This window comes from Andrographis paniculata, unplaced genomic scaffold (genome assembly GCF_009805555.1).
Source record: "Andrographis paniculata isolate CXL003 unplaced genomic scaffold, ASM980555v1 Contig19END, whole genome shotgun sequence".
NCBI lineage: Eukaryota > Viridiplantae > Streptophyta > Magnoliopsida > Lamiales > Acanthaceae > Andrographis > Andrographis paniculata.
In genome coordinates, this window is record NW_026137479.1 from 408,067 (window position 1) to 434,844 (window position 26,778).

Sequence of the window (26,778 nt, forward strand, 5' to 3'; positions counted from 1 at the left end):
GATAATACTTTGAAAAAAATAAATTAAAATGACAATGTCAACTCTCAAAAGTAATTTTAAGATATTATCTACTTTGAAAATTGTCATTGTTGGTAATTTTATGATATTTATTTATTGTTTCATTTTTTTTTCAATAAATGTAGTTTATGATACTCCTTTCTTTTAGGTCTATGGTAGACTAAAAAATAATAATATTTTATTAGTTAGTGAAAGTGTGTAAAAAGTTTTAATATTTTTAATGTAAATTATAATTGTGTGTAATTGTATGTTTGTAATTTAGGTAAAAATTAAGAGTATTTTGATATTGATGTATGATTACTTTTACTAACATAGAAAAGAAAGTGTGACATGACAAAAATAGTAAAAAAAATATAGTTTAAATTAAAACAGAGAAAATATATTTTTTTTTCTACTATTATAATTGTAACAATATCAGAAGAAAAAATAAAAGTAAATTTAATATTCTTTTTACTTGCAATAACTACAAATAATTATATGTAACATCAACATTGATGGATTTTATTTATTTTCGTAAAATTAGAGAGAAAATTAAAATACATTAATAACAATTCAATAAAACTTTAATATATGATTCCACTACAAAATTATAAAAAATTTATATTATTACCTGAAAGTTTATACTACTGTATTATTATAAAAAATATAGTAGTTTTGTATGATATAGATGTTTTATTGCTTTAGGCATTATATCGTATTTTCCAATTTTTCACTGATGTGTACTTTGGTAAACATTCTAATATAACAATTTACAAAATAATAATGATTAAACATGTTTAACTGTGATTTGAAATTCAACTTAACAATATTTATTTGGTATTTTCAATAAACATATATATATATTTTTTTATCTGAAATATCATATTAAAATATAAAAATTAAAAATTTATTTAGTATTTTTATTTGTATACTTTTTTTCACATAAATAATAAAAAATTAAATTTATAAAATAAAAATATTTTATATGAAATATTGATTTTATAAAAGAATAAAATATATACTAAAAATTACGAATCTAAAAAAAATTTAACAAACAAACCTAAGTCTAATGTTTCAATTTAAATTAATTTCAATTACAATCAAGTAAAATAGTTTAGTTTTAATTTAAATTTAAAATATTTAATTTAAAATTATATTTAAATACTTCCTCGGTGATACATTTTGTTATGGCATAAAATAAACAGTATAGATTAATAAATTATGAACATATAAATATAATTTTGTAGATATTAAAATTTTATACAATACAAATAAATAAAAAAATATATATTTATTTATAATTAATTTAAAATTAATTTTATAAAAAATAAGAAATTTTTAATATATATAACAAAATATTTATTTATTAAAAAAATAAAAATAATGGATTTTTAGTATTAAAAAAAAAAAAAAAAAAAAGGAAAAAGAAAAAAGAAAAAGCTCATTCCAACTTTTAAGTTCATGTTGTTATTAATCTTGATATATAATGTACGTGTTTCCATCAGCAAGCATAATACAGTAGTCATTACTCATTAGCCAAGTAGCCCTGTTGCTCCATGATCAAGGAGACAGTAAAAGAGCCTCAGCCGGCGGCGCTCCGGGAAAGCCAGGCGTTGGCTGGAAGGGAAACGGTGGGAACGGAAAAGGAAAAGATGGCCGGGGCGGCGGCGGAGGTGGAACCAGACTAGGTATTGCTGGTGAAGGGAAAAATGGAGGAAATCCCGAAGGCGGAGGCTGAAAATTAGGGTTTGGTGGAAGAGAAGACGTCGGCGGCTGGAATGGGTTGGGAGGAAAAGTATATGGCGGATAGAATGGATTTTGAGGAATTTGCGGGGGCGTAAATGGCTGATCAGCCTTACGGTCCAACAATTGCGCAGTTTCTTCGTTTTGATTTGGAATTGGGGTCAGCTCGTTCTGAGCATTCTTCGATTTCTTAAAATTGATGGTGGTTGGTTTCTGATCGCATGCTTGATTATCTTTGAACGGCCTGAATGTGAGAGGACCTGGCGAGAAAATTAGTGTTCCATGTTTTCTTGACAGGAGATGGAACGAAGCAGCAGCAGTAGCCATTGCAGGTACATCACACAAGGGCTTATTGCTGCTGATTAGTCTGACTGAGCATTGCTTTATAGTCTTGGCATGTTTTTGGGGAGAGAAAGGGAGATGAACTTTGAAATTTCCATCCTTGTTGGTCTTCAATATCTGTCGGAAGTTTGGGGCTAAGCTCGAGCTCAAATTCTTGCATTCCACAGCAATGGATGCACCTAAACCGCAGCAAGTGAAGGTGAGGCTCTGTAAAAACCATTAGTTTTAGAAAAGGAGAAGATGATCAATTCACCTGGAATGGATTCAGCAAAGCCCAGGCATGTGTTATTACAGTAAACGGTCCCGACGACGACAGCAGACGTCCCTCCCCTAGCTTGTGTCAAGACGCTGCTAAATGTGAAACAGAGGAAGATCACAGTCGAAAGCAAATGCATTCTCAGAGAGCTTACAGTTCATCAATGGCTGAAAGCTAAAGCCTCTACTGTGTCTGTTCAAAACAATTGTTGGTCCAATTTATAGGAAAACTTCAGAGCTATTCACGTGGATGTGATCCAGATTTTTCATACATTAATGGCATTCACGCAGGAACAAGTTAGCTGCAAACTATCAGCAGTTACTTTCCTGTTAACTTTAGTTGGTTGTTCTAATGACATTCTTGCTGGTTGAGGGATGGTTGGGGCGATGGCAATTCGATTCCCAGTTGATTCACGAGGCCCTGATCATTCAATCACAAAATCTTGATGTCTTACTTAACAATGATGAATTTCTACAATCCAATTTTCAGATGAGAAAGTCTATTACAAAGCTACCTTCTGTTGTCCAAAGTCAATCCAGAAACGTTCAACGGCCCTCTGATAAGGATCGGTCGGTTCTGCCATGTTTCATCGATATATTGCAGGATCACGCTTGACTCGACCACCGGCTTTCCTCCATGACGAGCGCCGGGACCTTCTTGTGGACCGGATTATACCCCAAAAGGGCTGGACTTTTGTTGGAAAGATCCTCTTCTATGTACTCATACTGCCCATTTCACTCTATACACATAAGGGCTTGCCCAGAACCCATGTAATCTAACTTGGGATTTTTCACTAGACAGCTGTGCCTTTTCAATCCCAAATCTGTAGATTTGACAGGACTAAGATATTTTTCCAAGAAAACAATTGGAAAGTGAGTGGTGGACTGGACCACTTTGTTATTAGAAATCCAAATCCAAATTCTAATTGCATGCTCACAACCTTTTCGTGTCTCTGTCTCACTATTTGTACAAAGACCAAACCATTCAGCCTAGTGAAAACATAACCAAACAAACAGTTCATTGGATTGCACATCATGAAGAGCTAAAGTTAATCACATCAACAGTTGAATGGCTTGCTGAAATTCTTGCAGATTTGTAACAACTTTAGCACTCAGGGGTTAAGCTTTGAGCCTCTCTTTTTCACCCTTTTGATGATTGCAAGCATTGCCTCGCGTTCGGGGAGGTTTTCCTCGATCACCCGCTGCTGTCTGAAATCCGCAATCCATCGACACAACGTTGGCAATGTTTCCATGTCCAAAACATGCTCCTCTGTTGCAAGTTCCTGCGAGCATTCGAGCCATGGGCCAGCGATCCACCCGAAGCATAAGTCCACCAGCCCAATTCGATCCCCATTGAAGAACTTCTTATCTCCCAATGCCTCATCTTGAATCCTTCTAAGCATTTTCTCCACTTCATTTACTTTATCCTCTCCAGAAGACAGAACCAATGCCATGAACATGTCCTTCTGCCTCATCATGGACTTTATCTAATCAAAAATCATAAAAATGAAAATAAAAATCCAAATGATGCATATATCTATGTTTTACCAATTGGTGGCCAAAGTCAATCCAAAAACGCGCCACGGCCCTTCCATAAGGATCCATAGGTAGCAATGGATTGTGATGATCCGGCCATGTTTCTTCGATGTATTGAAGGATCACGGCTGACTCGGCTACCGGCTTTCCGCAATGGACGAGCACCGGAACCTTCTTGTGGACTGGATTGTACTCCAGAAGGGCTTGACTTTTGTTCATAATATCCTCTTCTATGTACTCATACTCTACACCCTTCAGCTTCAGTGCCCATATCACTCTATACACATAAGAGCTTGACCAAAACCCATATAGCCTTACTCGGGACTCCAAACTTGACATGATCAATGGATCAGGCAATGAACTTTCAGACTAATTTCAGGACATGCACAGGAAATCAGTACATATTAAGAAAGAAATGGTTTGAGATATACTTATTAAATATATCTGTACAGGAATATAAATTATAGGTGGGGATTATGTGCTGGATGAAAACATGTGCTTAAAGACTATAATATATTATCATAATTATATTAATAATAAAATTTAATTCTACAAATTAGAATATTTAATTCTCAACCCTTTCAGCATAGTGCTGAATGTTTTCATTCAGTACTTGATCCATATGCATAAATTATCACACATGTACGACAAAATGTTATTATTGTAATGGTGTTTTGGCTGATTACTTCCATTTAAGACAAAGCAAGTTTAGTTACAAGTTATACTGCTGCAATATTAATTAATAGGCTAAATACTATATATATATATATATAATTATCAAATAAAGAAAGAAATAAGAACCATTGCTATTTTCAAGTTTTCACAGTTTTGGAAAACCAAATCCGTAGAAATTGAAAGCCTAGTCATAATCAAATACTACATAGTAGAAATGATAGAATCAGCAAATTTCAATATACACACTTATGCATATATATATATAATGCAAGATTATCTGGTGAGACGCAGCCAGGGGTGGATGGAGGTGGTGGAGGAATGATGCACAGGCCGTGTTTGGTTGCCAAGTTTTTTTTGTGAACCGCCATTGTCAAGCCTGCAGTGGCCAAGCAAAGTATTCTAAATCAAGATTGCTCATCAAAATTCATGAAATATATATATAAGAATATTAAAACTGCATAAGTATAAGACTAAATTGGCAATTTTAACATGATTAGTACTCAAAGAATCAAATGACTGCTGCATTTACCCGATGGTTAGACGACAAGGAATGTCGTATAGTTGTAGGGGTGGGGGAGGAATTATGAAGATGGGATTTTGTTCCAACTGTACGATGAGACATCGATCCTCCTCCGGCGTTTTCTCCTTTCCCTTCTCCTTGAGCTGTTAGGACATCCAATTTATGATTATTTCATCAATTGCAGTTCATGTGATCCTCATAATTATGTGATAGTGATTAGATTTTGGAAAGTTTTAAGCTCACCTTCTTTGCTAATGAGTTGTGCTGACCCTGCAGGTTTCTTTCCTGCCAAGAACACCACACGTCAATGGAATATTAATTCCCAAAGAATCTGATCTCATGATTTTTACAAAACAAAAATGGTAAGTTTAGTCATGTATCTATAATCAATTATCACTCTTACTTACATTTACTTTGGCCATGTATCTCGCAAGGATGTAAGAGGCAGCAATAAGAAAATCGATTTTTTTCAAAGGTATATGATCAAATACAATAAAAAAAAATATAACACGGATAAAAGTGATCTTACATATAGGTATAGAACTAAACTACAATTTTCTCATATAAAATGTAAGGAGAGTTATTAATACCTTTCTTTGAAGATCACCAATGGTCTCGCGCATGAGTTGGTTCTGTTTGTTTATTTAACACAACAATAAAGATGTTCACTTAGAGTTAATTCCTCAACTTCATTACATGCTATATATATGTGTGCGCATTGTAATAACTATGATGTATCGAATTCAGCATACCTTCCTTGCTCGGATTCGCATAAGAGAACTGTCAAGCTGTTGCTCCAAATCCTGGAGCTCTCTCAAGCTAAGTGGATCCAAATCCTGTCCTTCATAATTCCTATTCAATATATGTAATGAATTCATACATAAAAAATCCAAAGATATATATATATATATAATTAGTACAACTACACTGTGGTGCTTCCTCAAGATCTATTACATAAACATTAAGTATACTTCAAATAATGTATATTACTTAAGGTAATATATTCATACACTTATGTGTGTGTATGTACCTTATATTTGCTTGAAGAGTTTGAGCTCGAGACTTGAGTTTTTTATAGTCGAGGAACGGGTTTTCCTACATGAGAACCAAAAATTGTCATGCATATCCACTTCGGTCTGGACATGAAACCTAAACTCCTCCCAACTCATCATTTTTCCATATATAATGTTCTAAATCATAGGTTCTGTTCTTTTGGAATATAATTTATGTTTTTTTTTTTTACTTTAAAATCCTCAAACTCTTTATTAAAAATATTTTATTTTATATATAAAATATTACATCCAAATTTATTGTTTGTGGAAGCAAGCAGATCATGAGTATAGGACTTGGAGTAAGGCAATGTTAATTACCATAGGCTGACAATCTGCATCAACATTTTTATGAGAGTAGATGTGTTGTTGGTATCTTTCGATGATTTTTTCCATGCTGCAATAATGACCGATCGAGCGAATATGGTTATAAATTAAGCCAAGGGAAGCTAATTAGGAACAACAAAATAAAGCATATCAAATCACTAAGATGTGAACAAACTAATATTAATTTCTAGCAAGGCACATTTTTGTAAAACAATTATTGAATGGATGTTATGTCTATGAGTTGGTAGAATTCTCAAAACATATTGCATAAGATACAAATTAAAACTGTTGATGGATGTTAGGTATATATTTGTGTATATTATAATCCTAGTATTAACCTTATTTTGGGAGATTCGATTGATTTTGTACTTATTGACTATTTGCATTCCACTGTATATATGTATGGTTTCTTATACGAATAGAAAATTTAGATTCATATATTACAATAGTGAATAAAATGTTTTTTAAGAAATATACTTGTAAACTCCACAAGAACATAAGCTATACATTTCCTAACAAGCTACAATCTCTAAATGGATGCTTTAATTAACTTTAATTAAGTTCCTCCTTAATCATATATCTCAGCTAGCAATATTAGCTTAAAGTATAAAATTGATATATAAAAATAGAGAGTATTTTAACTGTAGTATATCAATGATATTGAATAATTGCTGTGTAAAATAAATTCTTGTTTAAGAAATTCAGTATCTTATTGGTTGTAACTCTTTAATCATCCAAACACTTTGAAACTTAATTAATCATTAATTATTTTACACAAATTCTTTTCATCTGGAGTTATTGGCATATATATCTGGACAGTACAGTGGATCCCTGAACATGATACACAAAATTATTACAAACAAATGTGTGTGTTAATGCAGGAACCTTCTGATCTTCTTCTTTTTCTTTTTTTTTTTTTTTTATCGGAACATATGTATGTATGTATGTATGTATGTATGTATAAATAATGAATACAATAATATATATATATATATACATACCTGATATGAGAAGAGTAATGGAAGAGCTTGCCGGTGGTAGAGAAGGCAATGAAAGCAACGTGAGCATCGCAGAGCACAGAGATCTCCCGAGCTTTCTTCTGCAAACCGGATCTCCTTTTCGAGAAGGTAACCTGCCTGCTGATCTTGTTCTCGATCACCTTCAGCTCCACCTGTCTTCCACTTCTCCCCATTATTACTATCTTTAGTTATTAATCCTCTCTAGCTATCTCTCTCCAGATTTATGATGAGAAGCATGTACTTATATACAGATGCAGTACGTGGTAGTACGAAAACCTAAGAATTTGGATGAGTACTCGATCTCACCTCATAATAAATGGTTCACAGTGACGACCAATCAAAATAACCAGAGGGGATGGTGGGGTGGGGCTTGGCTTAATTCTTTCTACTTCTCTGCTGCTGCTGCTTTAATTTGTTTCCACGTTGGAGAAGTTCAAAGACAGTAACCTAGGAGTGCTTCTTCCTATAGCACTTACTTTTTTAATAATATGTATATATATATATATATATTATGTGTGTGTTTTTATTTCTGGCAATTTTTACCATTCACACACAGAGACATACATTGTTAGATATATAAGCTGGGAAGGAGGGTTAGGAAATCAAATTAGGGTTGGCGAGGAGAGAGTTTTGCTCGGAGAAAGGATTAGAGAGCCTACTGATTGTATGCCGTTCATTTGTTGGGTCTACAAATTGAACGGTCTGGATTTATTTGGCGTTGAGATCCCAGGAGTCTGTCTCAGGTTATTATGTTGCATCCTCCATCTTTTCACTAACGGCTAACGCTGCTTTATTGTCGTGCCGTGCGTCCCAAATACAGATAAATGAATTTTAAATTTATATATTACTAATATTTTTATAGTTACCTGTCTAGTTATCTGAGGTCTATATACATGTTTTCTTTTCAGCGACAATCTAAAAAGTGAAACATTTTTTTTAAAAAAAACATATAACAAGTGTTTTGTTTATTTATAGCTTTTTTATGTTTTTGTATTTTTTATGGTTTTTTTATATAAAATAATGGTTGAGTGTAGTGCTTTATATGAAAATTGTGTATTTGATGGGTTTTTTTTATAGAGAATTTAAGCCTTAAATATTTAAAATTAGAAAAAAAAAATTAAATAAAATAAATATATAGTGCTGCATGTAATGGTTCTAAATATATATGTATATATATAATTATATAAAATATGGATAAAAAGCAAGGTAAACGAATTATTTTTTAAATAAAATTTATATAGTATGATTTAAATTTATTTTATACTCCCTCCGTCTCACTCCAAATGATTATTTAAAATTTTGTAATATATTAAAATATAATACTAATATTTAATTTGTTAATGACAATATATAAGAGATAAGAGATTTTACTTTTGCCCATTGACTTCATATATATATATAATAAATATATTTATAATCGTATATTTATAATTTATGTAAAAAATAAGTGTATTTGGTATTAATATATGATTATTTTTATTAAAATAGAAAATAAATACTTTATAGTAAAACATATAAAAAATTAGTAAAAAAAATACTTTTAATTAAAACAGAAAATATAAAAATAAGATATACAGTTATTATATTAGCATTCCTAATTAGTGTCATATATATTAATTGTTACTGTACTGACTATAATTAATTAACATAGTATTTATAATACATAATATATATATATATATAGAGAGAGAGAGAGAGAGAGAGAGAGAGATTGTTCATAAAGTATAAATCAACAATGTAAAACATATTAATGCATATACGACATATAGAACAATAATCCATACATGCATAATACAATCGATTCAATACATAAATATATTAATAAGCATAAACATAGTACATAATAAAATGTATTAGTACAAAGAAAATGAAGACAGAAGAACAAAAATATGTCAAATTTTTTTGTTTGTTTGTTTGTTTGAATCAAAAGATTCAAATCTAAGAATCAACTATATCTCATTCTTCATTATTTATTTATTCTTATTTTGAAAAATGCATACGCCGTGTTCATTTGTCAATATTATTTATTTACTTAACTTTCATAATATCTCACGTAAAAAAAATATTTTTTTAAATCAAAAGGCAAAACAAACACACCCTATTTCTCTAGAGTTCACATTTCACTAACTTTATATATATATATATATACTAAATTCATGGTTTTTTTTTTTATACATGTATCAATCATATATCTTCAGTATCTGCAATATATATTCTCTTCGTCCTAATTCTAGGTACTATATATTTTTACCTGTCCCACTTCAAATATTATATTTTTTTAAAAAATAATTCTACACTAATAATAAAATATTGTTTTTACATAAATTACTAATATACTACTCCATCTGTCCTATATACCGTGCCTGCTATATTGTAGACACGGTATTTTAGGAGGATGTAATTAGTAGATAATTAAAAATATATTAATGAAATAATTATCCTGTAATATAAATAATTATAAATTAAGATTAACATACTAATTAGTTTAATTAAAATTTTTTAAAAAATTAAAAAGTTTAAAATGAGATTAAAGTGTGTAATCATTTTCTAAAAAAGGGAAAGTGACATGGTATGTGGGACAGACAGAAACGGCAACGTGTATTTTATATGTAAAGTCAAATAACAAAAATATAAAAAAAAATTTACCTACTTTCAATAACCAATAAAATACTATTATTTTTAAATTTACTACCAAACTAAAAAAAAAAAAAAAAAACCTATTGAATTAGGAAGGAGAGAGTATATTTTTTTAGACCATTGTATTTCTATGTTATATTCTTTAATTTATATTTTTTTAATTAATTTTATCAAATAAAATAATTAAGTTTTATTTATTTTGATTTCATTTTTGTTCAAATTTTATTTTTTACGCCGGGAGATAGTAGTTACGGATAATTGGACCCTTTTCATATAGTACAACGTTTGACACGTGGATCCACCTATGCATGTGTTCTTAGAAATACAAGTTGAATTTATTTTTCAATATTTATAGAAAAAGATAAGATATCTTCGTTTCTAGTAAAGTAGTCTATTGTTAATAGTTGATACTCCATATACAAATATAATTAAATTGTGCGGTTGGTAAGAAATGGTACAGTGATGTGAGAATGGACTAATTTGTCCTAACTCAAAATATTTTTTTTATTAAAAATAATTATACATCAATATCAAAATATTTTAAATTTTTACATAAATTATAAATATATTATTATATATACATATAAAAGAACAAAAATATCAAACTTCTTACATATTTTCACTGGTCAATAAAAACGGAGTAAGTAAAAAGTAATATTGAGAAAAAGAAAAGTTGGGAGAAGTGTGACAAATAAATGAGATAAACCAAACACACGGTAATTATTTTATGCTCCTTTATATATATGATAAATGACTAGTAGATAAAGCAACGTATATATAAGAGTAACATAAGACAATATGATTGTTTTTTAATTATTTATTACATAATGTAATTAGGAATCCAATGTATACGTACTATTATTACAAGTGAAATGAAAGTGGTTATAGGTAAATGAGGAGGAGTGTATTAAATACGAATACATTAGTACAAGTTGAGCTGTTGAATTGTTCCCCACCAAGTTGAGTGGTCCAAACTTAAACACTGCTTATGTAGGGATGTAATCCAACGTAACACTACTCACCTATTTATTATTACATTAATTGACCTATTATCATGCATAATCATGGGGACCATTTTAATTAATTATATACAGCATATAAAACGAAAGGCCCATAAATTCTTAAATTATTTAGCTCTACGATGGAGATTTTTTGGGATATTGAATTTGATTTTTATCGAGGGGGATCGAATCTAATAATTAATTAATAGTATTATATTGGTATTATTGAATAGGCATAGGCAGATTGAAGTGAAAATTTCACGTGGGGTGTGGGCGGATCGGAGTGAATAAGGTCATTAGCAAATTGCAAATAATTATTGTGGTTAAGAACCAATCATACATAGTCGTTAAAATAAACTTTATCCATGTTGGAAGTGATACATATTTTTCAATTCTATATATATATTCTCTCCGTCCAAACATCCTGCAACATTTGTGTTTGACATAAGAATTTAAGTGAGGAGTATTAAATATAGTAATTTGAGATAATATGAATATTAAGTAATATGAATGAAGTGAAAAATGATTATTTATTTTTTTATTTGAGTAATATAATATAATAAAGTAAAGTATATATTAATATATATTATTAATTATTTCTAAATTGAAAAATATTGCAGTGAGTTTGATCACATATATATTACTCCCTTCGTTCCGTTGGAAGGGTGGCGTTTGCTTTTCGCACTTAAATTTTTTAATATTAGTATTATATTGGATTGAAGTAAAAAGAAAAAGAAAAAAAAAAAGACAAAAATATCCCTAATAGTATGGTGTAAAATATAAAAATAATGCTATTTTTGTAATATATTGTAAGTTGAAATAATACTTATTAGTTAAATAGATAGTATAATACTAAATTAAGAAATAGTAACCTGGACAGAAAAAAATATTAACCTGGACGGAGGGAATATATAAGTGGGGATTATATTGATCACATATACAAAAGTCCTCCCAGTGATCGTATTGGTCTACATGGGCCCAAAGACATGGGCCTAATGTAATTGAAAAAAGTCCTAAAATGAAATAATAATTAAACACATAATGAACCCATAATTAAAGTGGCAAACTAGTCAATTTAATAATACATATATAGGTACATTAATACATACACTTCCATTCCCATATATATATATATATATTGACAAGCAAGAATTCCAAAACGAAAGCAACACTGCTCCACTCCATTCCATTATTCATACTGTATCTGGAAGCAGATATGGATAGATAAATAGATAGATCGATATATAAATTAGGATCCCACACTTAGCTTGGAATTAATTAATTAATTAATTAATTGCATACCATATACTATACTATAACATATATATATATATATATATATGCTTCTTTCTCTCTCTCTATATATAATAATTAGATAGAAAGGGGTTTCTTTCGGACAACATGCAGTGAATAGATCAAAGCATCCAGCCAGGGACCAATCCATTCACATTCTGGACATCTGCTGCTGCAGTCATCTGGCTCGAACTCACTGGATCATTGTACCTGCAACATCAATCACTCTTTAATTAATTTAATTTGCACTCACACATTTTCAATTGTTTTAATTAATTAAGAAAAAATATGGCAAGTGTGTAGTAAATTGATTGATTAATTGATTGTAAGAATGTGAGCGACGACGAACACAAATTAAAAGCATTTATTTTAAGGTTGAAAATTACCCAATCTGGAGAGTGGAATTGCAATCCAGAGGCTGAAAGAAGCCCTGAGATTCCTGGGGATGGTGGTGGTGGTGGTGGCCGCCGCCGTAAGCGTTGCTATGCTCCCCACCTCCCACCCAGGATTGCTGCTGCAGATGATTAGTGGCATAGATTTCTTCCAGCTGGGACACGTCATCCATCATCCCCATCGAGTTGATAAGTAATATATACATACATACATATATATATATATTGATTAGTTATTCCGAAGAAGAAGTGAATAGTATATATATATATTTGATGGGTACCTTTCTTTCTAAAGCTTTATTGGCGTCGAGCATCATCTTCTCCTGCAATGTAATGTAATATATTAATGATGTTCGATTAAATTAATGAATGTTTGAATGAATGAATGCATGCATGCAAGTAGTAGTAAGTACCTTGGCTTGGAGATCAGAAAGCTGATCAAGCATCACTTGCGTCTGCTCAATATAAATAAATAAATTCAGTCAGAAATTCAACTTAATTAATTGTCTGAAAGAAATATCGCAAAATAGACCCCAAAAAAAAAAAAAGAGATAAAAAGGACAATCTTGCTTACCCTTGTAGACCTAATGTGCTTCAATGATGTCTCCAGTTGATACTCGATTTGCTCGAGGTCATTGATGTTCAGAGGCTCCAAATCATCCCCAAGAAGTTGTCTGAAAGCGCCACGTAGAATATATATATATATATATTTGTATGTATGTATATGTACCTAGCTACACCTTCCATTGAAGGGGTTTAAGTTTAACTTAATACTACATTGTAATGAAGAACATTACTATTACTTACCTTTGGTATCGCTTCAGAGACTCATATTTGGATTTCAGTTTCAGATATTCTCTATAGCTACTTTGCTACAACAACACAGAGAAAAAAAACAAAAGAACATATGCAATAGCTAAATCAGACATGTTTTGGAGAAATCAATAATTAAGGCTACACTTGAATTATCACATGCATACACGTTCTACATTTGTAATAAATTAAAGATTCTGAGTAACACACACATACCTCAATATCTCTGCCAGGATTATTCACTTCTAGGGAGCCATAGCTGCACTTTTGATACCTTTCAAGTGTCTGAAGCATGCTGTAGGAATCCAAACAAGAATACCAGCAATGGTTAGAGGGAGCACAGTTATATATATATATATATATATATTCGTGTAGCTGCTATTTTATTACATTCTTTGTTCATTAATATAATTAAGTGTCCATGATGTGGCGGATGCATTACAACAGACTTGGATTAAGCTAAGATGTGGTTCTTACAACATGTATGCATGTCGGACTGTTGATCCATTCACTATAACAAAGCTGGAGTGAAGATTTACAGGATAAAACCAATTTCACTTGTCACTTCAACTAGAGTAATAAAACTTTAAACTATCAAAACTAATTATCTACCACTATTTTTAACTATGAAAAAATTTAAATTGGAAACTACCAGAAAACCACAAACATCTCAAAAGAAACTAAACACACCCTAACTACTTTTACCCATATAAGAACTATCATAATTATTAGAGCTGATGGGTATAAACAAACCTCTACTTCCAGTGTCTTTGGGTGTGTTGGTATTTTTAATAATAGTATCAAAAAGTTCATTTTTATGCAATGTAATTTATAAATGAAATATGTTTTAAATAAAAAATAAATTTTCTACATAATATATAAATGAAAAATAGATGTGTTATGTACTGAAAAAGTTAGAAATACAACCAAACAGCACCCTTTGTCAATTAGGTAGATTTAACATAAGTTTTCTTCATACATTTTTTTTAAATTTATTATTATTATTATTATTTTACAAAGGAAAACAAGAAAATCTAGTGATAAATGTAATGTTTAATAGTACTTCATTAAGCTTGAACGCCTATTTTAAAATGACAACAGAACAAACTCGGTTACATTAGTTTATATATTTAAGTTTTCTAAAACTTATTCTGAAGATGAACTCTTCCCCTGTGACTGTTGTTATATAAAAAAATAAACAAAAAACAAAAAACAAAAAAAAATGTTGGTTATATTACAATTTGATTGAAGAAAAAAAAATATATACATCGTGGGGCTAGTTATTAATATATACAATAATAGCTATGAATGATTTGAAAAGATTTACTATTATACTCTGATCCTCTCATCAAATGAGCCAAAGGCACCCAAAAAAAAAAAAAGTCTCGTCAACATCTAATTAATTAAGATGATGTGCTGACCAAGCACAACACTTTATTAAATCACTTTGAGCATTCCATCAGCAATATGCTGAAACACAATCAATTAATTCAACCCTTTCCACAAACCCTAGTTAGCTGGAAGCAGTTGCAGTAAATCAAGAAAGGGCCACTTAAATAATTGCAGATTCCTGAACAACCTCGGAGGTTGGGAGAATCAAAACAGGTCAGGCTTGAAACCAGTTAAAAGAAGAATGAAGTGTTCAAACTGAAAAACAATCTGATGATTACTCAGAGATGGAGGAGTTGGAAAGACATCTGCCAGTTTCAGAGATCCATATATTAAATGGAAAGAACCAGAGATTAAAACTACTTTGTGCAAGATTAAGAAAAACCCCAAATTAAGAACCCTAATTTTTCTTACCAACATTAAGATTTCAAGCATAACTACGAACCAAGATGTCTTCACCAAAACAAAGAGACAAGTGCAGAAAAATGGCTTTTTGACAAAAATAATCTGCAGAAATAACTAAATAGAGAAAATTATAAGAAGATATATGTACTTGGAGGAGCTGCAGAACTCATAGAGCTTGCCACGGTTGGAGAAGATAATAAGAGCAACCTCGGCATCGCAGAGGACAGAAAGCTCGTAAGCTTTCTTGAGCAGACCATTTCTTCTCTTTGCAAATGTAACCTGTCTGTTTATCTTGTTCTCTATCCTCTTCAGCTCCACTCTCCCTCTTCCCATGATCCCTAATTTTGTTTTAAATAAAAATCTCTCCAAATATACCTAAATTTGCTGATCTCGTGCTCAATCTCTGTTTAATGCCTTATATTTCCCCTTCAATTAATTGCAAGAATGATCTTATTTCATCTCCCTTAGCTAAAATGGTTAAAATCCTGAAACCCTAATTTCCAAATAAACACAGAAACGACAATTCCATATATAGAAGACCACAGCTACGGAAACGATGGCGTGCGTGGATTTGTTGCTGCTCAGCTCTTCTTCGTGGATTCTCCGTAGGAGAGAGCTCAGGACTCGGACATGTGCAGCAGATCAGACATCAGAGACGAGGACTTAGGGTTGGGTGTTCTCCATAGCTTTATTATGTAAGAATTATGGAAGCCACTCCGGCTTTTTAACCACTGGTACAAAAGCGTGCGTGTATTTGACTGTTTGATGCCGAGCGTGGATTGCACGCGTGTGGTTGTGATGCTGGGATTGGCATCGACGCGCGAGGAAACGCGTGGCGGTGGCGGTGATGTTCGTCAGGAAGATCGGACAGCCGTCGTCCATAGATGATTTGACTTCCACGTGTCGGGTGATCATTGGCCTCGAAATTAGGTTTCAGTCAAGATGTGTAAAATCCATTGGTTTAGGGCAACTAAATTCGGGTGAGGTTAAGTACGTCATTAACCAGGTTAATAATTTATTATTTCAAATATATACCTTCTAATAATTACATAAGAAGTCAATACATGTATACACGCGCGTATGTATATATTGATTGACCAACATAAAAATATCAAAACAGGAAATTAAATAAGAAAATTGCTTTACTTTAGTTGTATTTTTAAGTACTTTAATTTTACTTGTTTGTTTATTAAAAGTGTAATGTTATCATATTTAATTAAAGCATATGTATTTGGTTCGAAGAAAAAAAAAATATATGAATTATATAAGTAATATAAAAATAATGAGTGTGTGCAATATATTAATTTTTAGAAAAGAAAATATGTTGAATTTTTTTTTTACAAAACGGTATTTAAAATATCTCAATTAGAAATAAAAACAAAGATAAAATAAAAATGGGATAAATAGAATATTATTATTTAACAATACAATTATGAAATAAATTTTAGTTGACATTTCAAACATATATTTGTGTGTGCATGCATGCATGTGTGGTATGACTAATAACTGTTTGAGTAATCATATTGATTACTACCTAATAACACTAACGTGACGATTATATATAAAGATGTCAATATATATTTAACATTGTAAGCTATTGAAGATCCATTAATTATGTCTCTTTATTATTATTATTATTATTATTATTATTATTATTATTATTATTATTATTATTATTATTCTGTAATTTCATTTCTAACCATTTCCATAATTTAAAGTTCAAGTTCCTAATCCCAATACAAGACAAAATCATTAAATCAAAATATATTTTACATCAAAGTTAGAGAATTAAGAGTTTGTTTACCCAATAATTTTTTATATGAAGTAATTGTTTGTATAATAAAAATAATCTTATATTAAGACTAAGATAATTAATTAGTATAATTAAAGTTAAAAAAATTATAAATTGAAATTTTGAAATGAAATTAAAATGTATAATTTTTTTCTAAAAAAAAATGACAGAATAAATGAGACAAATAAAAATCAAAAGATGAATCGAAGGAAACAATATAATGTATATTCCTATAAAACATCAAATATATTTTTATAAAAAACTAAATATATGTATGTAGAATAATATAAAAATGAACATATAGCATACACTCTTATTTTACAATAGAGCATGTGTTATGTCCATTAAAATAAAGGATATCTAAACTTTCAACACTGATATTTGTTAACTAATTAAAAATTTTGAACTATGTCATTAGCACGTTGAACACTTGCAATTAATTTTGTATCTGCTATAATATTCAAGATATATTTAATAATGTTAAATTATATATATATACATTATACATATATACATATACACAGAGGCGGAACTAGAGACCGATGCAAGGGGACTAGTTTTTAAATTTTTTAAAATAACACGATTAAAAATATATATTTCAATGTTGTATTTTTTAAATTGATATATTTGAAGATAATAATAATAAATAAAGTAATAAAAAATATATTTTTTATATATTTATTTTTATATTGCTTAAAAATAATAAATAGAACTATTTTTTTTTAAAGAAAAAAATATTTAAAAAAATATTAAAATTATCTTATTATCACAACTAAAAATGTATTTAACTTTTATTATATATATATTGTATTATCTTATAATATTTTTAAAAAATTATATGAAATTAAAATATTAGACATAAACATAGTTAATTATTTTTTTTAGCATTATTCTTTATATAATTTAAATATTTTTAATATACAAATGCATACATATTTATAAAAAAAATATATATTTAAATAAAATAAAAGAGACGGCCCGGGGCGGGGGGTTGGAGCCCCCTTTGCCCTATGGTGGTTCGGGCCCTGCATATATATATATATATAGTGTATAGAACAAAACAAATATATATACGAAAAATAAAATAAAATAAAATTGCAATGTATTGGCTTTTCTAATGAATAAAAACGACATTGACTGACCAAACATAACACAACTGGTGTCTACTTTCACTGGTTAAAACCATGCACTGTAAATTCTTGTCCATTCACTAAAATTAGTCAAGAGTATTATTTTTTGAAGCTAGATCAAATTATTGCCCGAGTTTTTTTCTCTTAGTAAAATCAATTTTTCGTAACGCCTTTTTACAGCATTTTATTTATTACATGAAAAAAATAAAAATAGTAAAAAAATTTTGGGGTCGGCTACCGCCGAGAACAAGAAAACGGTTCCGTCGCATTAATTATTCACAAAAGGACGGCGGACGTCTCATCAGAAACGGAGAATCTACGTGGGGCGTCCGTCGTGCAATCTGGCGTCTCCATAGTAATGCCTGCGGTGCAATAGCCACGTGTCGCGTGGGAATTGGGCTGGGTTGAATGAGGTTATCTGTGATTGGGCTGTTGAGGATTGGAAAGGTGAATGACGGGTGACGTTTAACGTTACAACGCATATGATATAATACACTGTCTTTGCTGTAATATGCGTGATATTATATAATTTAGTTTAATACGAACACTGGCCTATTAGCTCAGCTGGTTAGAGCGTCGTGCTAATAACGCGAAGGTCACAGGTTCGAGACCTGTATGGGCCAAACTTTTGAAATTATTTTTAAGTTTACTAAATGGACCTTTAAATTGCGTATTTTTATACATGTGAGGCCCAAATTCTTACACGCACTTTCGTTTTGTCCGCTATGTATATTAACCTACCTACCTACCGATGGCGCGCGTCCGAGACGGCGGGTGGAGTTGGTGGGAAGTTCAAAGGGCGGTGGCAGTCGTCGGAAATTTTCGGTGCCGGAGTGATGGGGAAGGAGGTCAATTTCTGTCAGGAATGGTATTTTGATGCTCCTTCCCTATTCCTCCCATACCGATGGTTTTCGATCTGCCCTCCCCTTTGCTTCCTTCTATCTTTTCTTCATCGTTTTTGTTGATGAATCGATCAACTTCTGAGTTTCTCTCCTCCTAAATGTCGGTTTTTTTGGTGTTATTGATTTCGGTGCGTCTGTTGAGTATTGATGCTGTGGATTGTGCTGGTTTTACTCTTCGAATTCTGATTCTTTCTGTCATAAAATCGATCCAATTATTCTCTATGATTGTGATTAAATTACTGCATAAACTTTTTACTTTGGAAACAGGTGAAACAAGAGAGACCTAACTTGATTTTATCACTTTACAGAGTGGACCAGTAACTATCTGTGAATCACTGTGTTTGAAGATGAATCAGCCTTGAATGTTCTCCATTATTGCAGATCTGTCTTTCGCATTCACTGTATCGCATCTTCCTAGGCTATGAATTATGATGTATACCTTTTTTGGCTATGTTGGTGTTGTCTTGTTTCTTCCCTGCGGCCTCTACGAAAACCAATACTAGATAGAGACGTAAGTGTGGCTTGTAGTATCATGTCATGTATCTAGAAGAGGACAAAGATTAGAAATAACACTTGTTCTTATCACGACTCAACTTTACTATGTAGATTAGAAACCAAACTTCGGATACCTAGGGTGTAAGAATAGACAAAAACTCAGCACATTAAAATACATAGGAAATGCTTGCACCAATTGTCTTGTAGCAATATTTTCCATATGGTCTTTTGTGAGAATGGTGAATTGGAATTTTGGTATTGCATTAGCTTTAGTCGATGAATTGAATCGAGACCTAAGGCATTGGTGATTCTAACTCCTAACTCAGTAATTTGTTTCATGAATCTCATATTGGGATAACAAGGAACTCTTGCATTGCGTTGACCCTCGAAGGATTAAAATATCAGTTCCTTGTTTAACTTGCTATTAGTAGCCGGCAGGTGGGCGGTGAGTTTCATGGAAACACTTCCTGTGTTTGACAACTGCTATGGATATTTTGTTCTCTAACCTTTGTTTCTTGTGCTTTGTCTTGACAGTTGGAAACGCAAGTCCTCACGTCAGCGTACGAATTGCACGATAAAATTTAACTGTAGGTTGACAATATGTTTCGATATATATCACATACAGTGTGTGTCAAGAGTCAAGACAACAAGGAATCCACAAATGTCTACTTCATAGAATCATTTATAAAACACAACATTTGTTGCATGCTGTTGGACCTGTGTAATGCTTACAAATATATTCTCCTGTTATCTGTACCTACTCCCTTTACAATTTCAACAACAAACACCCTTCATAAATTATGATCATTCTATATTCTTACGTTTCTGCCATTCTTGGTTAGAAAACATGACATCTTCTTCTGTTTCGCAGAAGCTGGATGTGACATTGTCTTTAAGTTTATCGCAGCCTCGAACAGCCCATGATGCCCTAAAGCCCCAAGAAAGGAGTGTTAAACTTATCCAGCTATTGTTAAATTGTGCCAGGCACGCCTCGTCGGGAAACCTCCAACACGCTGACGACTGCCTACTCCAGATTTCCCAGTTGGCCTCCATCACCGGAGACTCCATGCAGCGCCTGGCTGCCAGGTTTGCCTCGGCTCTTGCTGTCCGGCTGGTTAAGCGCTGGCCGGGCCTTTACAAGGCTTTGAATAGTAGCGCCACAATTAGTTGCAATCTTGATCATGCCCGATCCATTTTTGTTAGAAAATTTCCCTGTTTAAAATTTGCCTATGCAGTCATAAGCCGGACCCTGATTCAGGCCATGTCGGGGGAACACGCGATCCATATCATTGACTTCGGCTCTGGTGACCCGAATCTTTGGGTTCCTTTTATTAAGGGACTAGGAGATAGAAAGCCTGAGCCGCCCCATTTGACAATCACTTGTGTTGGTAGAAGCAATCAAGAGATATCTCGAGCTAAGCTCGCGAAAGAAGCCGAGACTCTCAACATTCCATTCCAATTCAAATGTGTAAATGTTAGCCTTCAGGAGCTGAGCTTGGACATGCTTGAAGTGCAAGAAGGTGAAGCTGTAGCACTGACGTCGATACTGAGCCTGCATGCCCTTCTCGCCGACGAGAATTGCATCGACGCACAATTTGCGGTAAGCCAGCACGACGGCAAGGTGAAGGAATGCAGGGAAATGAACAGATTCCTCAACATGGTAAAGTCGATGAAGCCAAAGGCAATGCTGCTGGTCGAACAAGAGGCAAATCATAATTCAAGGCGACTACTCGACCGGGTTGTAGAAGGGCTGCATTATTACAGCGCAATATTCGACTTCATTGACACTGCTTGCGGAGGATTTCTGTGCTCGGATCGGACAGCCTTGGAAGGCATGTTCGGGAAGGAAATTGAGAACGTCGTTGCAGGGGAGGAGAGACACGAAAGGCACGGGCAGTGGGGCATTAGGCTTGCTAGGGCAGGATTAAGGCCAATCCGGCTGTGGTACCAGACGATGGAGGAGGCGAGGCGGGTCGTGGAGGGGTACAGGCCGGCGGGTTTTAAGGTTGTCGGTGACGAGAAAGGAAGCTTGATGATATGCTGGCGGGACAGGCCTATATATGCAGTGTCCGCTTGGGGCTGCTTTCAACCTTTGCGGAATGCTGCTGATGTATAATGTACCTAAACATGAACATTTGAAGGCATATAAGTTCGAGTCTATTCTTCTTTCAGATTTTTGTAATTTGAAGTCTACCTTTGTTTTTTGTAATGTACATATGATAGATCCGATCCGTATATGATACCTCTGTTTCAAAAACTTGAAATCTATATGTTCTCCGATGATAAATACTTGTTGAATTATTTTACATTAAATGCACGAATGAACAAACTAATATAGTTTAATATTGAAAAAAACTTATCTACTATAATTGTTATGTATGATAATAAAATTATGTGAAATTGATTTTGCGTAAGATTAAAAATAAATAGAAATAAACGGGAATGGGAGGGCTTTTCAATTTTGACCAATAGTCAAATCAATAACCATATAAAATCTACGCAGTCAAATTGTGAAAACACATCACGTATCACCATAGTTACATTCGCACAGAGAGGTAGGGTTTTGCGAGTCTCCAACTTGCACGCCACTAGCCTTGTGCGCCACGACCTGCTATTAAATTGCTCACTTTGATGCTTTCTCTTCTTCCAGGAGTTCTTAATAAGAGGAAGCGCTACGCCGTCGTCCTTGATTCTCCACTTTTTGCAGCCTTCCGCCCGCTCCGCCGTCAGGAGCAGGGTAACCCGTTATTTATAGAACCGATGGCAGCCGCTGATGATAAAATTGGGGATGTGGAGAACGAGAAGCGCAGTAGCGTGGTGCCGGAAGCGGCGGCACCGTTTGATATCAATGACTTTAAAATCATTAAAGAAGGAGAGGCTGAGATTCTGATGCACGCCAAAAACGAAGTCTTTTACAACAAAGCGCAGGTATGTGAAAGTTTTGAGTTGGTTTAGATTGTTTTGTTTGTGCGTTTAGAAGCACATGACCGTGATTGGAGGATTGGCAATAAGACTTAGTTCTTGAACTGAGAAGTCTTAGAGATTTCTAGAAAACAAAAGTAGTCCTTTTTTGGGGACATTTGAAGGATCCTTCTTTTTCATAATAAGAAAAAAGTTATCCCCGTTGCTTGATTTAACTGAATATTTCCGTTTGCGGCTGTTATGTTGTTGGAGTTTGAAACTTTTGGAATGTGATGGCAGGTGAATAACAGAGACATGTCGATTGCTGTTTTGAGGACATTTACATCAAAGCGCCAGCAAGAACACGAAACAAAGTTGTCCAGGAAAATGAGAAGTGGATCCAAGGTCTCAGGGGATGCTGAAGCTGAGGCCCCTAAAGATACAGAAATACATGATGGAGAAGCTAATGGAGCATGCAAAGCTTCTGAACAGGTATCTCAGGATGTACCTTGCAGCCTAACCGAACCTCCATCAACGAACAATGACGGAACAGGCCGGGGAGAACTCAAGCCACCTCGAGTCCTGGAGGTAGTATATGATTTTATGGCATTAATGTTACTTCTATTTGGTATGTTGTTTTGATTATCTGTCGCTTAGGCATGTTTGTCTTATGGTATAACAGGCTCTGTCAGCTTCTGGGCTCAGAGCCTTGAGATATGCTCGAGAAGTTAATGGAATTGGTCAAGTAGTAGCCTTGGACAATGATAAAGGTGATTCGATTCTTCTCATTGTAATCATTATATAATGCAATGTATGTTGGCACGAATGGTTTTATCTCAGTCATGATCTCTTACATAATGTTACTACTTATTTGTGCTTGCAATTTTGTGTGAGCACAGTTATTCTGAACAAAAGTTTTTGTTTTTTATGTTGGTTGCATGGCATATTGTACTAGTGAAAAGGCTAACATTGCTCCATTCTACAGCATGCATTGAGGCTTGCAGGAGAAACATTAAATTCAATGGCTCAGTTGCAAGTTCAAAGGTGGAGTCACACCTTGCTGATGCAAGAGTGTATATGCTCACCCACCCAAAGGAATTTGATGTGGTATGCATTCTGAAACCATTCTCTGCATCCATCAGATTTATTATGGACCTATTATGCAATTAGACATGGTGAAAGAGGCAAAATGTGTACAGTATTCCAAGACTTTATAGCACTTGTCAATCATTAAAGTATGTAATACCAGTGGAACATGTTGTCCTGCATCGCCAAGCTATAACGATATCCTAATCTCTTGCTTTACATAGACATCGTGTTGGAGGCAGCATCTCATATAACACAATCTAACCATTTTGTCGTATGCGTTGCATTTATTAATGGGTTTCAGTAATTACCTGAGTGGTTGTTACAGGTGTTGGAGGCAACATCTCATTTAACACAGTCTCACCATTTTGTCGTATGCGTTGCATTTATTTAATGGGTGTCATTAATTACCTGAGTGGTGGTTACAGGTGTTGGAGGCAGCATCTCATACAACACAATCTCACCATTTTGTTGTACGCGTTGCATTTATTTAATGGGCGTCATTAATTACCTGAGTGGTTGTTACAGGTTGATCTTGATCCTTATGGTTCACCCTCAGTTTTCCTGGACTCTGCTGTGCAATCAGTTGCTGATGGAGGCTTATTAATGTGCACAGCAACTGATATGGCAGTTCTCTGTGGGGCGAATGGTGAGGTTTGCTATTCAAAGTAAGATTTAGCTTTTACAATCATTATAATCTTTTCCCGCACCAAGTGTGTAGTTCTTGACCATACGCTTATTCTGAACTAGATATGGCTCTTATCCATTAAGAGGAAAATATTGCCATGAGATGGCGTTGAGGATGCTTCTGGCATGTATTGAGGTAATTGATTTCAGAAATTCTATCCTTATGGCAATTGATATTTAGGCATTAGCTGAAAGATAGCAACTCTTTAGCAATACTTATTGGTACACAGAAAATTAGAACCTATTTCATACATCTTCACATGAAGTTAATATTTAGTTAAATTGCAGAGCCATGCAAATCGATACAAGCGGTACATAGTCCCAGTGTTATCTGTTCAAATGGATTTCTATGTACGGGTTTTTGTTCGCATATTTACGTGAGTCTTTCTCCTCTTAAGCTTTTTAATTTCATATAGCCAATTACTTAATTTTGTTATGGACTGATTCCTTCAAAGTGCTCTATGCATTATTCTTCCATCTCTGGTGTCTGAATAATGGTTTACTTGCTTGCAGATCTGCTAGTGCAATGAAGAGCACTCCTTTAAAGCTGTCATATGTCTATCAGTGCATTGGCTGCGATTCTTTTCACCTTCAGCCAGTTGGAAGGACTGTCCCTAAGGTGCATAATCAGCTTTGGCTAATCTAATCATATAATATAAGCAATTCAAAAAATCTTCATGGCATGCCTTCTGTTCTGCTGTGTTTTAGAATGTGTGGTCTAGTTGCAGAGCTCACATTCTTGGGCTGAAACTCTATTCTATTATATAATAGGTGTTCCCTAAATTTTTTATGTTAATTGTTACAGAACAAAAGTGTGAGATACCTACCTGGATTTGGTCCTGTTGTTGGTCAAGAATGTAGGGACTGCGGAAAGAAGTACAACATGGGTGGTCCCATATGGTCTGCTCCAATTCATGATATGGACTGGGCAACTTCCATTCTATCAGATGTGAAATCTATGAAGGATCGGTATCCTGCTTTTGATCGGATCTCTGCTGTGCTAACGACAATTTCAGAGGTATGCCACATTCTGTTGTCAAAATTTTCAATTAGTAGTTTTACCACCTATTTGAGATGTTATTATATTGGTTAAGTGCTGCTTGTATATTTAATATCACTTTTCTTTTATATACTGAATTGAGCAGTTGAAAGGCTACTTTGGGTATCTCATGGTTTCTGATATCTATTTCTGATTTGGTGTTAAAATAAGATTTGGATTTGACATTGATTGCTATTTGAATTTTTGGCTGATTGGAGATTTTCCCAAACCACCTGTTCAAATTGCAGGAATTGCCGGATGTTCCACTCTTTCTGAGTTTGCACAACCTCTGCGCAACATTAAAGTGCACGTCTCCTTCTGCTGTTGTTTTCCGCTCTGCAGTGATTAATGCAGGGTATCGTATATCGGGAAGTCACGTAAATCCCCTCGGTCTAAAAACAGATGCTCCTATGGAAGTCATCTGGGATATTATGCGCTGTTGGGTATGCACCATTTGTTTCCAACTATTTTTGTGATGTCCTCCCTTGTTTCCTTATAATCCGTCTCTGTTAATATACAATTTCGTTCATTTCTCAGGTGAAAAATCATCCCATAAAAGCTCAGCCGGAAGATCAGCCTGGAAGTGTAATCCTCTCCAAGGAACCTGTTTTACAGGTATTGCTAACCAACCCATGGTTTAATGTTCTTTGGTGACAACTCTTTCGAAACATTACTCTGCATCTAGGTAGTTGACTTTAGGCTGCTTAGTTCTAAGTCTCATTCGTCTTTATTTATGGTCAGGCTAACTTTGCAAGAGCTGTGTCTTCATTGAGCAAAGCACAAGCCAAGAAAGTTGCAAGATTCCTCCCAAATCCGGAGAGCCATTGGGGGCCTAAGCTCAGGGCAGGCCGTCAGATCACTAGCAAGCACATCTCGCTTCTGGGTGCAGATGCTGTCAACTCTGTATGTAACCGCGAAGAAGAAAGCGACGAGCCAGCAAGCAAGCGTAAGAAGACAGGAGATACTACTATTCCTCCTAATTTATGATAGATACTATGGGATGTGCCCCCTTCTTTCACATGTAGAATGAATGCCCTGGCCCGACTTGCTGGGAGACATTTGACAAAGTTTCATCTTCTACATCTCCTTTGCAGAGAGAGCTAGCTAGCGTCGCACCGGTACATCAAAACTCTCATTTACCGGCATGAAATGGAGAATTTACCTTCTTTATTGATATAGTTGTGAGTTGAGTTCTAGTGAGGCATGTTGCCGTTAATTACTCTTTCTAGAGTTGGTTATTGGTTAACATTTGTCTTCCCTTCTACTAGGTTTTGGTTGGAACACAGACTCTTGTTTAGTCTCCCTTTTTGAACGCTTGAAATTTTGTTAATTTATATTGTTAGCAGATGCTAC

General features: G+C 33.5%; 6 protein-coding genes and 1 non-coding gene across 14 annotated transcripts; 3 read left to right on the forward strand and 4 right to left on the reverse strand.

The window, feature by feature from the left end:
• Window positions 1-1,448: 1,448 nt before the first annotated feature.
• Window positions 1,449-3,123, reverse strand: LOC127244535 (leucine-rich repeat extensin-like protein 6). Its single transcript, XM_051265098.1, has 3 exons — window positions 2,853-3,123; window positions 2,336-2,758; window positions 1,449-2,261 (listed from the first exon to the last, which is right to left on the reverse strand). Exons 2-3 carry the CDS (start codon window positions 2,475-2,477, stop codon window positions 1,558-1,560), a joined length of 846 nt encoding a protein of 281 aa, XP_051121055.1. The 5' UTR covers window positions 2,478-2,758; window positions 2,853-3,123; the 3' UTR covers window positions 1,449-1,557.
• Window positions 3,124-3,201: 78 nt separating this feature from the next.
• On the reverse strand, window positions 3,202-4,729 carry LOC127244536 (glutathione transferase GST 23-like). The gene is made up of 2 exons (XM_051265099.1): window positions 3,886-4,729; window positions 3,202-3,803 (listed from the first exon to the last, which is right to left on the reverse strand). Exons 1-2 carry the CDS (start codon window positions 4,210-4,212, stop codon window positions 3,450-3,452), a joined length of 681 nt encoding a protein of 226 aa, XP_051121056.1. The 5' UTR covers window positions 4,213-4,729; the 3' UTR covers window positions 3,202-3,449.
• A 21-nt stretch (window positions 4,730-4,750) lies between these two features.
• On the reverse strand, window positions 4,751-7,763 carry LOC127244538 (truncated transcription factor CAULIFLOWER A-like). The gene is made up of 8 exons (XM_051265102.1): window positions 7,446-7,763; window positions 6,439-6,514; window positions 6,099-6,163; window positions 5,821-5,920; window positions 5,659-5,700; window positions 5,312-5,353; window positions 5,078-5,211; window positions 4,751-4,924 (listed from the first exon to the last, which is right to left on the reverse strand). The coding sequence occupies exons 1-8, from the start codon at window positions 7,634-7,636 to the stop codon at window positions 4,822-4,824; spliced, it is 753 nt and encodes a 250-aa protein (XP_051121059.1). The 5' UTR covers window positions 7,637-7,763; the 3' UTR covers window positions 4,751-4,821.
• A 4,432-nt stretch (window positions 7,764-12,195) lies between these two features.
• Window positions 12,196-16,077, reverse strand: LOC127244537 (agamous-like MADS-box protein MADS2). Its single transcript, XM_051265100.1, has 8 exons — window positions 15,542-16,077; window positions 13,816-13,894; window positions 13,594-13,658; window positions 13,361-13,460; window positions 13,200-13,241; window positions 13,068-13,109; window positions 12,781-12,941; window positions 12,196-12,604 (listed from the first exon to the last, which is right to left on the reverse strand). The coding sequence occupies exons 1-8, from the start codon at window positions 15,724-15,726 to the stop codon at window positions 12,517-12,519; spliced, it is 762 nt and encodes a 253-aa protein (XP_051121057.1). The 5' UTR covers window positions 15,727-16,077; the 3' UTR covers window positions 12,196-12,516.
• A 2,787-nt stretch (window positions 16,078-18,864) lies between these two features.
• TRNAI-AAU (transfer RNA isoleucine (anticodon AAU)) lies at window positions 18,865-18,938 on the forward strand. Its single transcript has one exon. It is a non-coding gene; the product is annotated as a tRNA-Ile (tRNA).
• Window positions 18,939-19,014: 76 nt separating this feature from the next.
• LOC127244513 (scarecrow-like protein 3) lies at window positions 19,015-21,985 on the forward strand. Of its 7 annotated transcripts, none has more exons than XM_051265065.1 (3): window positions 19,046-19,183; window positions 19,526-19,618; window positions 20,075-21,985. In XM_051265065.1, exon 3 carries the CDS (start codon window positions 20,437-20,439, stop codon window positions 21,826-21,828), a length of 1,392 nt encoding a protein of 463 aa, XP_051121022.1. In that variant the 5' UTR covers window positions 19,046-19,183; window positions 19,526-19,618; window positions 20,075-20,436; the 3' UTR covers window positions 21,829-21,985. The 7 variants fall into 7 exon arrangements, with proteins under 7 accessions (XP_051121024.1, XP_051121022.1, XP_051121019.1 ...); XM_051265062.1 differs by having other exon boundaries at window positions 19,064-19,728; window positions 20,075-20,157; window positions 20,247-21,985; XM_051265063.1 differs by having other exon boundaries at window positions 19,064-19,618; window positions 20,075-20,157; window positions 20,247-21,985.
• A 248-nt stretch (window positions 21,986-22,233) lies between these two features.
• Window positions 22,234-26,772, forward strand: LOC127244511 (probable tRNA (guanine(26)-N(2))-dimethyltransferase 2). Of its 2 annotated transcripts, XM_051265059.1 has the most exons (13): window positions 22,234-22,267; window positions 22,363-22,640; window positions 22,914-23,201; window positions 23,296-23,383; window positions 23,599-23,720; window positions 24,228-24,367; window positions 24,450-24,522; window positions 24,675-24,763; window positions 24,900-25,005; window positions 25,192-25,404; window positions 25,674-25,868; window positions 25,963-26,040; window positions 26,167-26,772. In XM_051265059.1, the coding sequence occupies exons 2-13, from the start codon at window positions 22,473-22,475 to the stop codon at window positions 26,410-26,412; spliced, it is 1,806 nt and encodes a 601-aa protein (XP_051121016.1). In that variant the 5' UTR covers window positions 22,234-22,267; window positions 22,363-22,472; the 3' UTR covers window positions 26,413-26,772. The 2 variants fall into 2 exon arrangements, with proteins under 2 accessions (XP_051121016.1, XP_051121015.1); XM_051265058.1 differs by having other exon boundaries at window positions 22,251-22,640.
• The last annotated feature ends 6 nt before the right edge of the window (window positions 26,773-26,778 follow it).